Here is a 13,583-nt window from a genome sequence, read left to right as displayed (position 1 = left end):
CCTCCCTCCAGTGAAGCCTTCATGACTCCAAGGTGGTGACATTCAACATCATCCCTTCTGTCACCTCCCTGAAGGGATCCCTTCTGTCACCTCTCTTAAGCTCCCTACAATAAAACGCTCCCCAAGACGCACCTTCTGTGAATTTCATTCTTTGAATTTGAAAGCCAAGAACCTAGAGGCTACTGTGTGTGAGCATGAGTGTCTGGCCCCCTAATTCTTGAGTTAAAAGCCCATCTAAGAGTCTCCGTTGCTCTCAAAAACACCCCCACATTTTTCATGTCTCCAAGTCACCAGAGCAGAGTAAAGTATAATTCAAGTTGTCATGAGCTTTTGCACGGCTGTGAGAGGGACAGAGAATACAAGGCCACAGCGCTCTGTTCCCCTGGCTCTCTTGGGGAAAAAGACTGTTAGAACTGTGTGATCTGACGTCTACAGAGAAAGACCTAGAAGGCCAGTAAGGAAACACTTAGCTACTTGAAATCTGCGACTTGGGAGATTTTCCTCTACTACTTTTCCAGGTTAACAATACTCTTTCTTATTGTTCATAATCTTCATAACCAGACCATGCTGCACATCTTCTAACATCTGTAGAGTGAAGAATAACCCCGGCATGTACTAGGCTGTGCCCAGTGGTGGGGCTGGTGATGGTTTGACTTTCGATTCTCCCATGGTGTCCTTGCTATGCCCAAGATGGTGATGTCAGTGTTCCTCCAGCTGCCCACCACTCTGCTTAGTCCACCCCCAGCTCCTTCCATGATGCTGGTATTTATCCCATAGTTTAGAAGAGATTTCGACTCAGTAACTAGGCCAAGATCCATTAGAAACTTGGAATAGAAATGTTTAAAAAATTTATTTTGTGTGTGGATTTTTGGAATGTGCGGTATGCCTGGTAAGAATGATTTACTGTGTACATAAATCAGAACTTCAGCTCGAGCTTGGTACCGATTCTTATATTATCTCTGTGAAAATCTGTTCTATTTCTATTCTCTCCATAACGACAGCTCTAAAAACAGCAAAGCCATTTTCCACCACATAATTATTGTTTCAGAGCCTTTCTGAAGACCATGAAAATGCTTAATTGTTCATTTGCTTGTAGGGGGCACTCAACAAACACTAGTGAACATGAGTAATTCCCTTCCGAGGGGTTACCTCCTTCCAAGGGGTTGCCTTTTAATTTATTATTATTATGTTTTTTGAGACAGAATCTTACCAAGAAGTTTGGGCTAATATGGGACTCACTATGTAGCCCAGGTTATCCTCAAACTCTCAATCTTCCTGACTCAGCCTCTTCAATGCTGGGCTGATAGGACTACACTGCTCAGGTCTAGATTCCAAGACTTCTTTTTAATGTAGTGATTGAGTCTCCTTCCTTCCTTAAGCTTTCAATTATCTCTATTTTCACACATGGATGGTGGAGAAATGGTAATCTATGACATTACCAAGGCAGAGGAGCACATGACACAGGACATCTGAGAGAACAACCAAAGATTATAACTGCCTGTCTCAAGAACCCCATGACATGTACAGCACTGTCTGATTAAGTGTCATAGACTTGGGCTATGTCCCCTGCTCTCTAAAGCTTCAATGAGAACAGAGTGCCATGTTCCCCTGGGCATCTCTCTTCAAGACCCACAGCTTGTGGTTCAGTACAATGCAAAAGTCTCTGTTGGGGCCATCAGACCACATGAGAAGACAGGGAGTTTCCACTGCTTTTGTAGGAGAGAGACCTCCAACAACAGAGTCAGAAAGTAAGCAAGCCCAAGATCTCACCAAGGAAAGCAAAGGAGACTCCCACATGAAGCATTTCCTCCCACAGTGCAAAGAGCAGTGCAGAACACACTGCATGACAGAAAAATCTTCAGTCTGTTATTCAGTGGTACATGGGTCCTCATGTTAGCATTGAATAGTGAGGCTTGTTGTTAGCACCCTGACTCCTTCCTCCTGAATGCTTATTCTTTCTTGCCACATTCCCTACCTGTCTTCTGGATCCTGACATTACTTAATATGGACAAAGTATGTTCTATTTCTCCTTGGGTCTGTATTTTAAATTCCTGTGATATGGCCACAGCAGTTCGAATCTTAGGCTAGCTGGGACACCTCGGGTTTTTTTGACACTGGGATATTTTATAGCTTCACCTGGAGCGTGACAAACTTTTACTACTCGCTGTGTTTTATGGGCTTCTCTGGGCCATGTATATTCATTGTGTTATATAAATAATAATTGTGCAGTAAACTAGTGGGCAGTGGTGTTTGGTCTAGGTGGTAAATCTTCAAGGTGTGGATACGGTTTTCTATAGGAACGGAGAGAAACAGTGACATTGAATCCTCCAAGCTTAAGTCGATGAGGGAATTTACATTAACCACTGGCTGGCTCTGTAGTGATGAATCACATTTATGGATCTGCTACTGAGTGGCAGTGTCTGAGGCTGGGCTCTGCATTGCAGAGCCACTGCAGGGGTCATTGCGTATCCACCCCGGACTTCACCCCTACCTCCTGCACACAAGCTCGGCCCAGATGTTAGCACTGGCATTCCTGTCTGCTGAAGAAATCCTAATGAAAGTTATACTTGATTGTTTTCAAGAACCTCTACAATTTATAGAATTTGTCCCGAGAAAAAGGCATGGTTGTCTTTGAACGAAAGGCTTCAGAAGGCTGTTGCGCATGTCATTATGTGGTGCGTGATAATTTCATACAGTTTACCCGTAGTAAAGGTGTATGCCAGCTCCCTTCTAGGAAAATAAGTTAAGCACACCTGTAGGGTTTCTGACAGGTAGGTGAAAAAGGACATTCGATTACCTGCTGTTGACCTGATGGTTGACGTCATGTTGGATGATGTCATCACGGGAATACATTCATCGTCTTGGGAGTAACCAGCTTGGATGGCTCGAAGGTAACTGTGACTCCTTGTTCGGAAACACCCAGGAAGGTCAAGAGCATCCATGGCCTGAGATTCAACTTCACTGAAGACAGATTCACATACAGACTCGAACTGCCCGTTAACTTCCGCTTCACTCATCTGGAACAGCAATAGCACACGTGATGCCGGGACCCATCAGGGTGATCACAATCACGTCACACAAGACACGGAGACAGAACACACTCACAGTCCTTGGCTACAGCTTTATATTTTCAGCGCGTCTGGTTTGAAATCCGCCTTGGGAATCCGTCAGGCTTGGGGGGGATGGCTTCTTGGGGTGATTTCTTACAAAACAGAAGGTGCATAGCTAGCGACTGGGGATGGAAGTACTGTGGACTCCCCAGGCTGACAACCATCACAGAGATCAGGGGATAGGGTGGCTGGAAGCCCCCACGATAACCTGGTACAAAGCCAAGGTCCTTGCTACCACCAATCCTTGCTCCTTCCCCACTGGCCCCTTCACCTTCCCCAGCTACCTACCGCTCGGGCTGACTCTGGGTTGGAGGCTGTAGAAGTAAGCACATACGTTCAAGTGCCTCAGCTACTTTTAGTTCATTTTCAGGACGTGAGAGTCAGCTGCTGCTCATTGTCATGGAAACGAATCCCAAATTTGGCAGAGGCATTCCTGCCCTCATCACCATTACGGCATCAAGAGCAGAGTAGGGGTGGGGAAGACATGGCTGACTGGGAGGAGTTCTGTACACATGAAACATGTTACCTTGACTTATATCTAGGCTTGCATTTCCTTTTTTTTTTTCCCCTATTAGCTTGAAACTTGCAAGTAGAGCAGATAACGGCAATACGTCTTCAGCTTTTGTCTTAAGTCATGTATTCAGGTTCACCCTGGGAACCCCACGTTTCCAAATACGCTTAAGGAAGAACTGTCTTGGGCCTGTCAGCCCAGGTGAGCTCATAGGCTGAGTGGACAAAGGCTGGACTATTAGCTCAGCTACAGGGCCTCTGCTTAGGGTAGATGACCCCACAGGACATGTGTTTCCTGACATCTGATGGTGATGTTCATAGGCACCTATCATATGCTGTTCCTGAGCTGAAACTAGAGATTTAAAACTGGAAATTCAATAAAGGGAGCTACAGGACTGAAATCAAGCTGAAGGGTTAGGTGGGAGATGCACGGGCACGGATGATTTTAAGTATAAGGAGCTTAAACGGGGCTGGTGAACTCAGGCTTGCGTAGAGTGCTGGAGACAAGAGGCTGAACGTTCAGTCCGCAGCTCATCCTGCCGTTCTCTCTACCCCACTGACTCAGCTTTGGCAAATGACTTCTGAGATGCTGACAGAATCTGGAATCACCCGGAGAAGCCTACTTCTGAGCATGCTTGTGGGGGTTGGGGGGGCTATCTTGACTGTATGGAGGTGAGAAGACCCGCCCACTGTGGGCAGTGCCATTCCCTGGGCTGGATCCAGGACTGTGTATAAATGGAGAGAGTGATCGGGGGAGCAGCGAGCATCTATTGCTCTCCTTTCCTGATTGTGGACACCATATGAACAGCAGCCTCGAGACCCTGCTGCCTTGTGATAGACTGTATCATGAAGTTGTGGACCACAATAAACTCCTTCCCCTCTTAGGTTGCTTATATCAGAGGGTTTTATCACAACATCAGGAAAAGACACTAAAACACACTTACCCTTAGAGTTCTCATGCACCATGGGTCTCTGTCTCTCTCTGTCTGTCTCTCTGTCTCTGTCTCTGTCTCTCTCTCTCTTTCAGGTGTGTCTTTCTGTATTGACACACAAGGACAGATGGCCAGTGGTATGATGGGGATCTCTCTAAGGAGGTCGCCAGCCAGTGTTCCGGGACACAGAACAGCACCTATGTGTGCTGTCTGTTCCCTAACCTCTCCAGTTCCCCTTTCAATTCCATCTCTCACATGACGGGTTAGTGAGGACTTGCACTCTGAGATCTGGTGTTTATCCCCAGTGCCTGATGGGCACAGGCAGAGTCATTTGTCTGTCCCGAGTGTTACACTGCTGTTCTCCACCTTGGCCCTCTCCTTTTCCACTACATCTTCCCAGCTGCCTGGGACAGAGTGTCTGTCTCAGGAAGTATGCAGAATCCTGCCGTTGCACACAACTCTCTGCAGCTACAGTGATCAAACTTAGAGCAGGTTCTTAAGTGGGGCTTCCCATATTCCAGATACCACTTCCCTTCCTTCTGGCTCCTCTCTAGCCAATGTGATGTTCAAACCAGTTTTCATCCTGTCTTCCCCATTTTTCTCTTTCTCCCTGTCTCCCACATACATAAGAATAATTTCTATCTTATTCTTTCTGGCCCACTGCAAATGGTCTGGAAAAAGCTTTTCAATTTTTGGCGCATGCTGGCAGATAGATTAAAGGAAGATATTATGTTAAAAGTCTGTCAATGAATGAGGAGCAGGTTGGGGTGATTTATAAGACCATCTCTAAGAAGGATAGAATGGATCAGAACATGCCTGACCATGAAGGTATGTGATATTAGCTAGAGACAGACATCTCAGAGGAGATAAGCTATAGCATGACATCATGAAAACCTCAACCCACAGTAAGTAAATGCCTAGAACACATGGCTACAATATGGACAAATCTTGAGGAAAATGTGCTTATAAATGAGTTCCAGAGGGATCCCTGCTGAGTAGTTACATTAACAGCAGGTATCTAAAATAATACAAAAAATAAATAAATAAGGGTGGTTATAGGCTGAGAAAAGGAGACAGGGCTTCAGCTTGGGATTATTATGATGGTGATGGTCTAACTATGTGCACAAGAACATGGTTGAAATGAGATATTTCCATTATATGACTCTATTATGTAATTGTATTCCCTCCTGGAGAGAATCAAGAAGGTCTTAAGACTGAAGAAGTAAACAACTAACAAGTCTCAGGAAGTTCCTGGAACTTAGAAGATTTACAAGACCATCCACCAAGGTTATATGAGCAGTAAGCCTTCTGGGGAGGAGAAACTTTGCAACCTGTCTAGCTGAGTGGAAATTGTACAGGGAACTCTGGGGTTAGGGAGCAATATTCTTGGGTCATTACCCATGCTGGAGCAAACATTTTAGGGATGGAGTTGTTTTTAGCTGTTCATACTCTGGTAAATAACTCAGATTAACTTAATTGTTCTCCAAATTGGACTTCGACAGAATTGAAGGGTGAACCCCAAGGGAGTGTGGAGGAGACCTTTTCATTTCAGATGGAGATAACCCAGTAGTTACTGGCTCTAGGTCCTTGTCCAACAAATTTGAAGAATAAATTTCATGGACAAATAGGAGATGGTGAGAGGATTTTTTTAATTATTATTATAGAAAGAAAACTTAAATGAGAGAGATTAAAGATATAGTTGAATTCCTGATTCTTTTGCCTCAGTCCCTGGGTGCTGGAGTTACAGGCATGTATCACCATGCCTAGCTTCCTACCTACTTTTAAAAAATGTTTTATTTGGAAAATGAATTGAGTTAACTGAAAGGGAAGGTGTTACATTTAAAAGATGGCGGTCCATCTCAGAAATCCTTTTCCTGAGGTGGGAGCTGTGACACTGCACACTGACTAACTGACCTGCAGATACCTCCCAAAGTCATCTGTGATTCTTCTATGTGGAAAGAGGGCATTCCATAGTAGCCTGCTTCCCAAGAGCTGACTGTGTTCTAGTCACATTGTAGGAGTGGTGGGTATGGACATAACAGCAGCCTTCTAGTTGGCCTGCAACTGTGGACATGTAGAACATGGGAGAGCCAAGACCCCACAGTCTTGACCTGTAGAGTAGGGGCATCTCTTTCCATGTTATTTCTAACAGACCTAGTTTCTAAGAGGAAACCATCACCAAGGTAAGTTAAAACGGTAAAATCCTCACATTAAGGGCAACGCCCCCCCCCCCGACCCCCACTGCAGTTAGAGGAAAACTACCTATGTGCAACTTTCTGACATGAAAAGATTGTAGGGAAAAATACCTCTGGCTGGAAGCAAGTGTTCACAGCATTGCCTATAGCCAGGGGACATCTTAGTGCCTGAGTTATGTACCAATACTATTTGTCACGGTCATAGCAACAATAAACATTGCTGTTATTGAATACTTATGGTATACAGGACTCTCTCCTCAACAATACCTTCATCCACCGACTTTCTTGTTCTGCCAACTGCCTAGAAGAAGGACCTGAGTCCAGGCTCTTCCATTCCTTCACTAGAAAATCCTGGGTCAAGCTAATGAGAAGTGTAAATTGTCATTTTTCATTTATAACTTAAAAAATTGTTACTATAATTACATATATTTGAGATAGGGTCTTGCTGGTGGCCTGTAATCCCTGCCGATTCTACCCCTGCTTCTTGTACACTGGGATTATTGGCATTTAGGTTGTCCTTTTAATAGAAGCTCCCACTAGTAAGCAGGTACCTAACTAAAGCTTAGAAATTCAGTTCTCATGTGCTGTGCATCCCTGGATGCCTGGCACCAGTAGTACCTGCTATGTTAGTTTACACTGCCTGGTCTGTTTACCCAGGGGAGAAACCTAGGGCCTCTTCCTATGCTGGATCCAAACCCTATTGCTCTGTGCTGACCCTGGCTCCTGCTTTGAGACTTGGTGCCTAGTGAGGAATATGAGGAGCGAGTGGTATCCCGTTCTTCTCTTTTCTGTGCCAGGTTGTTAGAAAACCAAGGCCTTACCTGTGCCAGGCAGATGCCCTCTGCCGTGTCCCTTGCAACCTGTGACAATCACTAGGCCTTGGCGGTCCTGCAGCCTAAGCCGATGAGGTTTTGTTGGGAAAGGAAGGAAGCCCACGCTAAATCAAGACAGACTGTTGTGTGTTCCTTGCAGGAGTGGGCTACCCAGGGATGCCCGTGTATTGTCTCCCGACAGGAGCCTCTCACTCCAGCATAGCTGTGGGGGCTGCACCCTACATAGCAAAGAAGCACAGAAGAGGCCCCACCTGGCTCACACAGCTGGCCTGGCTCAGGGTGCTCACAGCCCGCATGTAGCTCTGGTTTCTGGACCGGAACTTCGGAGAGTTGTAGTTGATTGATGGGTTCAGGCTGTGACCGACAGGCACCTCAGTGGCAGCTTGTAGGTAGCTCTGGCTACAAAGACAGAGAAGAGAGAAATGTGGTCTGTGAGCATCCGGGGGAGGGTAGGAGGAGATGGCTGCCAGTAGATACCTCAACTCCATGCTGTGGCTGCTGGGACACTTCCGGCTGACTATCTTTAAATGGATGACTCTGCTTTATGCAAATGTTATGGGTTTTGCATCCATAAAGGTGATTTGCATAAAAAGTTACAGGGCAGAAGATTTGGCAAATTGCTTTGAGACATGTTCTCCCCCCCCCGCCCCCCGCCCCCCATGGCCAGACAGTGATGTTAAGATCACCATCCATTAAAGAGAACACAAGACAACAGCAGAACATTAGTGGAGTCCCTCCTAACTCAGACAGCAGAAGCACAAGCCCAACGACTAGATCTAAGACTAGATCCTTGAGCACCTCATACAATTCTTGCTAGCTCAATGGCAACTTTGCACACTTGGAAAAAAATGAAGGCACCACTCTAGGTTTGCTTGTTTGTTTACTTTTTAAAGATACAACTTTATTTTTATTCCTGTGCATGCATGCGTGCCAACATGGGATTGTGAGCGCATGAGTGAAGTTTTCCCACAGAGGTCAAAGGGGAACATTAAATGGCTTAACAGATGCATGTACAGGTGGCCGAGAGCCATCCAACATGGCTTCTGGGAACTGAACTCTGCAAGAGCAGTAATGCTCTTCAGTGAGGAGCCATTTCTCCAGCCCCTCACTTGGTTTGAAGGTGAGCAGATTATACAGTATGAGCAAAGAGATACAGTAGGGAGCCTGTTCTCACAAAGACCATTGTCTTCTGAGCTTCTTTAAAAGCAGAATCCTCCAGCTTTCCCTCCTGTCATTTTGGGAGACATTAACTTGTGGGAAAACGCTGTGAATGCTTGGCAGCTAGAAAGTCTACGTAGCCTACATTTCCGGGAAAAATTTGGTAACTTTCCTTTTAAATTTTATTGTCAAACCGTGCCATAAAAATTCATGTAGTAGTGTGCGAAGGCATTATCAATCACTCCCTCCCCTGATTTGGAGCATGATAGAGCATTAAGTTTGCTGATGCAGCTCATATGTAGAAATATTCATAAATACTAAACAGATTCAGATTGCCCCTCCCCCCCATGCCTGGCAAACAAAGTAAATTCTTTCTTTTTACAGTGGCTCTGTCAATACTTTTTTATTGTTATTATTTATTTCTTTATAAACGGGGCATTGGGTGCAAGTGAGGAGGCTCAGGCAGAAGGGGCTGCCAAGCCCAAACACCTGAGCTTGACCCCTAGACCTGTGTGGCAGAAGAGAATAAACAGTTGCTGCAGGTTGTCCTCTGACCTCCACGTGTGCCATGTGACCTCGCCCTCAAATGAAATACACTTTGAAAATGGGACAGCAGAGAAAACGTTTGACTTTATAAAAATCAATTTGGCAATGTTTACTAATTGTAGACTTCAATCCTGTTAAAAGTAATCTTTAAAAAAAAAGATTTACTTATTTATTTTATGTATGTGAGTACACTGTAGCCATACAGATGGTTGTAAGCATTCATGTGGTTGTTGGGAATTGAATTTTTAGGACCGCTTTGCTTGCTCTGGTCAACCCTGCTCGCTCCAGTCAATTCTGCTCACTCAGTCCCTGCTTACTCCAGCCCAAAGATTTATTTATTATTATACATAAGTACACTGCAGCTGTCTTTTGACACACCAGAAGAGGGCACTGGATCCCATTACAGATGGTTGTGAGCCACTATGTGGTTGCTGGGATTTGAACTCAGGACCTTCGGAAGAACAGACAATGCTCTTACCCACTGAACCATCTCACCAGCCCAAAAGTCATTTTTACTTTCAAAGAAGATGGGTTACCTACTCTAGTCTCAGGCCCACCTTCCTCCAGCCTCTTTCTTCTTGTGTTTATCTGCAGTCTCTGATTTCTTACTTGCATGTCTACCATATGCTCCTGGTGTCTTTTTTTCACTAGATTTCTCCCCTACTTATTCACATCACCATCCATACCATTCTCGAGTCGTTTCTGGGACTGAGAACCATAAGAAGAACCAGTGTCCTCTAGGCCTTGGTACCCACTGTTCCAAGCCAGCGTCTGGTGCCCTGGCTAACTGTCAGCGTCACAGCTCAGGCTCCTGCTGGTGGCCCACAGGAGAACCTGAGCCCACAGTTCAGTATCCAGGACTGGGTTTCAAATAAAACTTCTAGCTTTTTCCAAAGCTGAATGAGCATCTGAAGAGAAGTTGCCCCGATAGGAAACCTTACAGAAACTGCTTTCTTTTAGACACAGACTCACAAGAGTTGCCATTTGCTACTGACTATCACGGCAGAGTCTCCACAGGCATTTAATTGAACTGATGGAGTAGGGTCTAGAGACCATATTGCCAAAGTCTGTGTTTACAGAGAGCGAAGTAGAACTGGAGCCTGGCTATATGCAAAAGTTCACCTTTTAGGTCAAAGCTGCTGGAAAGGAGTCAGGGTACTGTTACCATCCTGTTACCACATCTAGCCTTCCCTTGGCATCTGCAGGGAACTGGATACTGCAGGGAACCCAGGGTACCACAGTCTAAGGATGCTGATATACATTTACTTCTGTATGCTCTAATTGTGTCCCATGACCTACATGCCTGGCATAATTTAAATGTCCTGGTATCTGCATATAACCTACTCATATCCTTCTATACCCTTTCATCATCTTCAGATGACTAACATGCCTAACATAGTAGCTGCCAGACATCATCTAGGTATCATTTAGCAATGCCAAGAAGAGCCTCTACATGTGCAACACACAGAGACAGAGGCCACAGGTGACCACTCACACTGGGGTGTCTAGGGGTCACAGCAGGATGTATCCACTGGTTGGTCACATTTCACTCTCCCGGTTTCAGCATGGCACTTGCCTCACGCTAAATTTCAATTTTTCTTTTCGGAACTTTCTGGAATTTCAGTTTTGACTATTTCTATCTGTGGTTGCTTGAATCTCTGGATTGGAACCCAGGTATAGAACATTGATGTTTATATTTTTAAAACACTGATAAAACATCCTTTAGCCTTACCAGGATTAACAGTAATTTTTGAAAGTGTTATAATGGTTTGTCTTTGTATAATACTGTGCCTCAGATGTCACGATCTGGGAGCTGGGCATGGTGGCCCATGCCTGAACTTCAGTATGCTTCAGGCTGCGGCTACAGGGTAAGTTTGGGGCCAGCCTGGGCAAGGACTTGTTTTATAAACTAAAAGCAACGAACCCCCAAACAAACAGACAAAAGTCCCATTCCTGGGGACTGAACACCAAGAGCCAACTGTGGGCAGTACAGTGTAGTTGGGCATGCCTAGCTGAGGTTCACTGTACGTCATGGGGAAGCAAGTCTCATGCCATCCTTAGCAAGGCCTTCCATTGTTCATCCATGAGAGGTTGTCCTGGAACCGCCCCCCCCCCCTAACATTTTGGAGTGGACTTTCTTCCCCTTGGCTTATTCAAAGTGGTGATTTCTACTTTGTCATCTCAGTTGACAGAGTCTTGGGAAAAAATTAGCTTCCCACGTAGACGGCCAGAAGCTCTGAAAGCCGTAGAAGGAGACCATTTTCTGGAATGCCGTGCAATATTTTTGTTCTAGTTTTTGCCTTTCAAATGTTGCTCACCTTAGATCACCGTGTCTGCCTAAGTGAGGCAGGAAACCCACTTTGGAACCCTCCAAGAGTGATGGGTAATCTTCTGAAGGAGAGCAATGGGCTCCTAGCATTTTACATGCCCCACTCCCCGTTTGCAAATTGTTCCAGGCTATTTAGGATCAAACACCGCATCTGTAACTTTAGATCTTTATAAAAATGACTTCATATAACAGAATATCCGCCCGCGTGAGTCTTTGAACACAGCTATCTAGATTCGAGTAAATAAACTCGAAACAAAAACAAAAGGGAAAAAAAAAAGTCCTCGCTGAGTCACCTTAAAAAGCAGTGAGGAGTCGACTCGGCTTGTGTAAGGGGAAAAATAAGACAACAAGCCTTTGTGTTCGGTGTAACCTAAACACAGAGAACACCTTTTCACATTTATAAATGGAACAGGACAGGGGTAGTACAGAAACAGCCGTGCTTCCTCAGCTGCCTTAAATGGAACATGGTAAACCACTTTAGGAGTAAGCATGGTTCCTCCTAGAGAGTGGAGAGGATTCTGCTGTCTCCTGGCACACGGTTCACAGAATCCCCTAGTCAGGCGTGGCCCACTGGCCTCGGCCTATTTCCACATCACCCAGGTGGTTGCAGCACAGGTAATTCTCAGTCCTGGTTCAGGGTTCCTTGATGACAATGTGCCTGCTGGCACTCCACGCATGACCTCATGTTGACCTTGTGATGCCCCACCGTTTTGCTCCGTGGGGACGTCTCCCACCATGGAGCTCTGTGAATGAATAACTCCATTGTTTTGCTCCCCTTGTGGGGCTGGTGCTGTAGAGTTCATAGAGGGTCTGCACCATGGCTGGAGAGAGATATTCTCTTTCCTCAAAGGACCGCCTCCTCCACTCTGGTGACGACTGGTTTTGAAAACTGGGGTGGCACCTCAGAGTGAGGGCTCAGGCTGTGAATCTGGAGTACAGACCTGGTGGCCAGGGCACCTGGGTGTGTACCTTCCTGGCACGGAGAACTCAGGGACTCAGGCCATGTGCTCTATGCCCACTGCTGTGACATATTCAACAAGTCTTACAACAAGAGTGTCTTGGGCCTATGGGTTCCTGCTCTGACCAAGGACACTATGACAGAGGCCTCCATGGAATGCCAGCAGTGGCTAAAGGGGTGCAAACCCTTTGTAGAACCATCTGTGGAAGCATCAGAGATGGAGCTTGGAACTTGGAACTGGGGTTCCTTTATCTCAGGTGGAGTCTAGGCAAGTGTGGGAAGAGGCATGTCACCCTGGAAAGGAAGCTCGCCACTGAGTCAGCCACCTCCCTTCTGATGACCTTGACCCTAAGCCTAAGCCTATGTCTAACATTAAACCTCAACGACACCTTAGCCTATTCCCTAGCTCTAACACCACCTCTCTCTGCTATCTTTCTCTATTGCTTCATCGCTTCATCTTCCCCTGTGTGCCGTGTCCTCTCCTTATCTCCTGTATTGTCTGTGGCAGTCTATGGCAAGCCCTCCATAGAGAGTCATTTGCCCTGTGTAGGGCAATTCTGTAGAGTGTTCCTGAGCCATGTGTCAGGAACAGTGTAGGATGCTAAAAACTGGAACCATAGCAAGAGTCCCTTGTGGAATTCTTTGAGCATCACACAGGGGATTAGGCTCACTATACCGGAGCAGTGTCACATGCAAAATGAACCATGGTGGCAACCCATGGACATCCTGTTTAATTTGCTTAGAAGGATGTGGGGATAACTTTAGTTATACACTTTAGTGATCCTGGATGTTGACTGAACTGTCTCGGGACACCCTCAGGGAGCTAAGGTAACAAGCCTCATCAGCAAGGAACCTGATATTTGGTTGAAGTTCTGCATGGACATTGGGTCTGAGTTTGAACCTTAGCGTCCATGTAAAAACAGGATGAAGGGTGTGTGCCTACGATACCAGTGCTGGGTTCTGGAGGTGTGCTGGCCAGCCAGTGTAGGCAGTTGGTGAGTTCTAGGTTCAG

The 13,583-nt window shown here is 45.8% G+C and overlaps 1 protein-coding gene across 8 annotated transcripts in view; it reads right to left on the bottom strand.

Annotated features, from left to right (window-relative positions):
- The window catches only part of Dlgap2 (DLG associated protein 2), a 757,651-nt gene that overhangs the window by 72,214 nt on the left and 671,854 nt on the right, over positions 1-13,583 (bottom strand). For all 8 annotated transcript variants that reach the window (XM_006508783.4, NM_172910.3, NM_001145965.1 and 5 more), the window contains 2 exons: positions 7,832-7,979; positions 2,798-3,017 (listed from right to left, as the gene is read on the bottom strand). In XM_006508783.4, the coding sequence (XP_006508846.1) occupies positions 2,798-3,017; positions 7,832-7,979 (368 nt within the window). The remainder of the gene's footprint in view (positions 1-2,797; positions 3,018-7,831; positions 7,980-13,583) is intronic.

Source organism: Mus musculus, chromosome 8 (genome assembly GCF_000001635.26).
Source record: "Mus musculus strain C57BL/6J chromosome 8, GRCm38.p6 C57BL/6J".
NCBI classification, from domain to species: Eukaryota; Metazoa; Chordata; class Mammalia; order Rodentia; family Muridae; genus Mus; species Mus musculus.
Note: the sequence above shows the minus strand (reverse complement) of the source record. Positions and strands in the feature narration are given on the sequence as shown.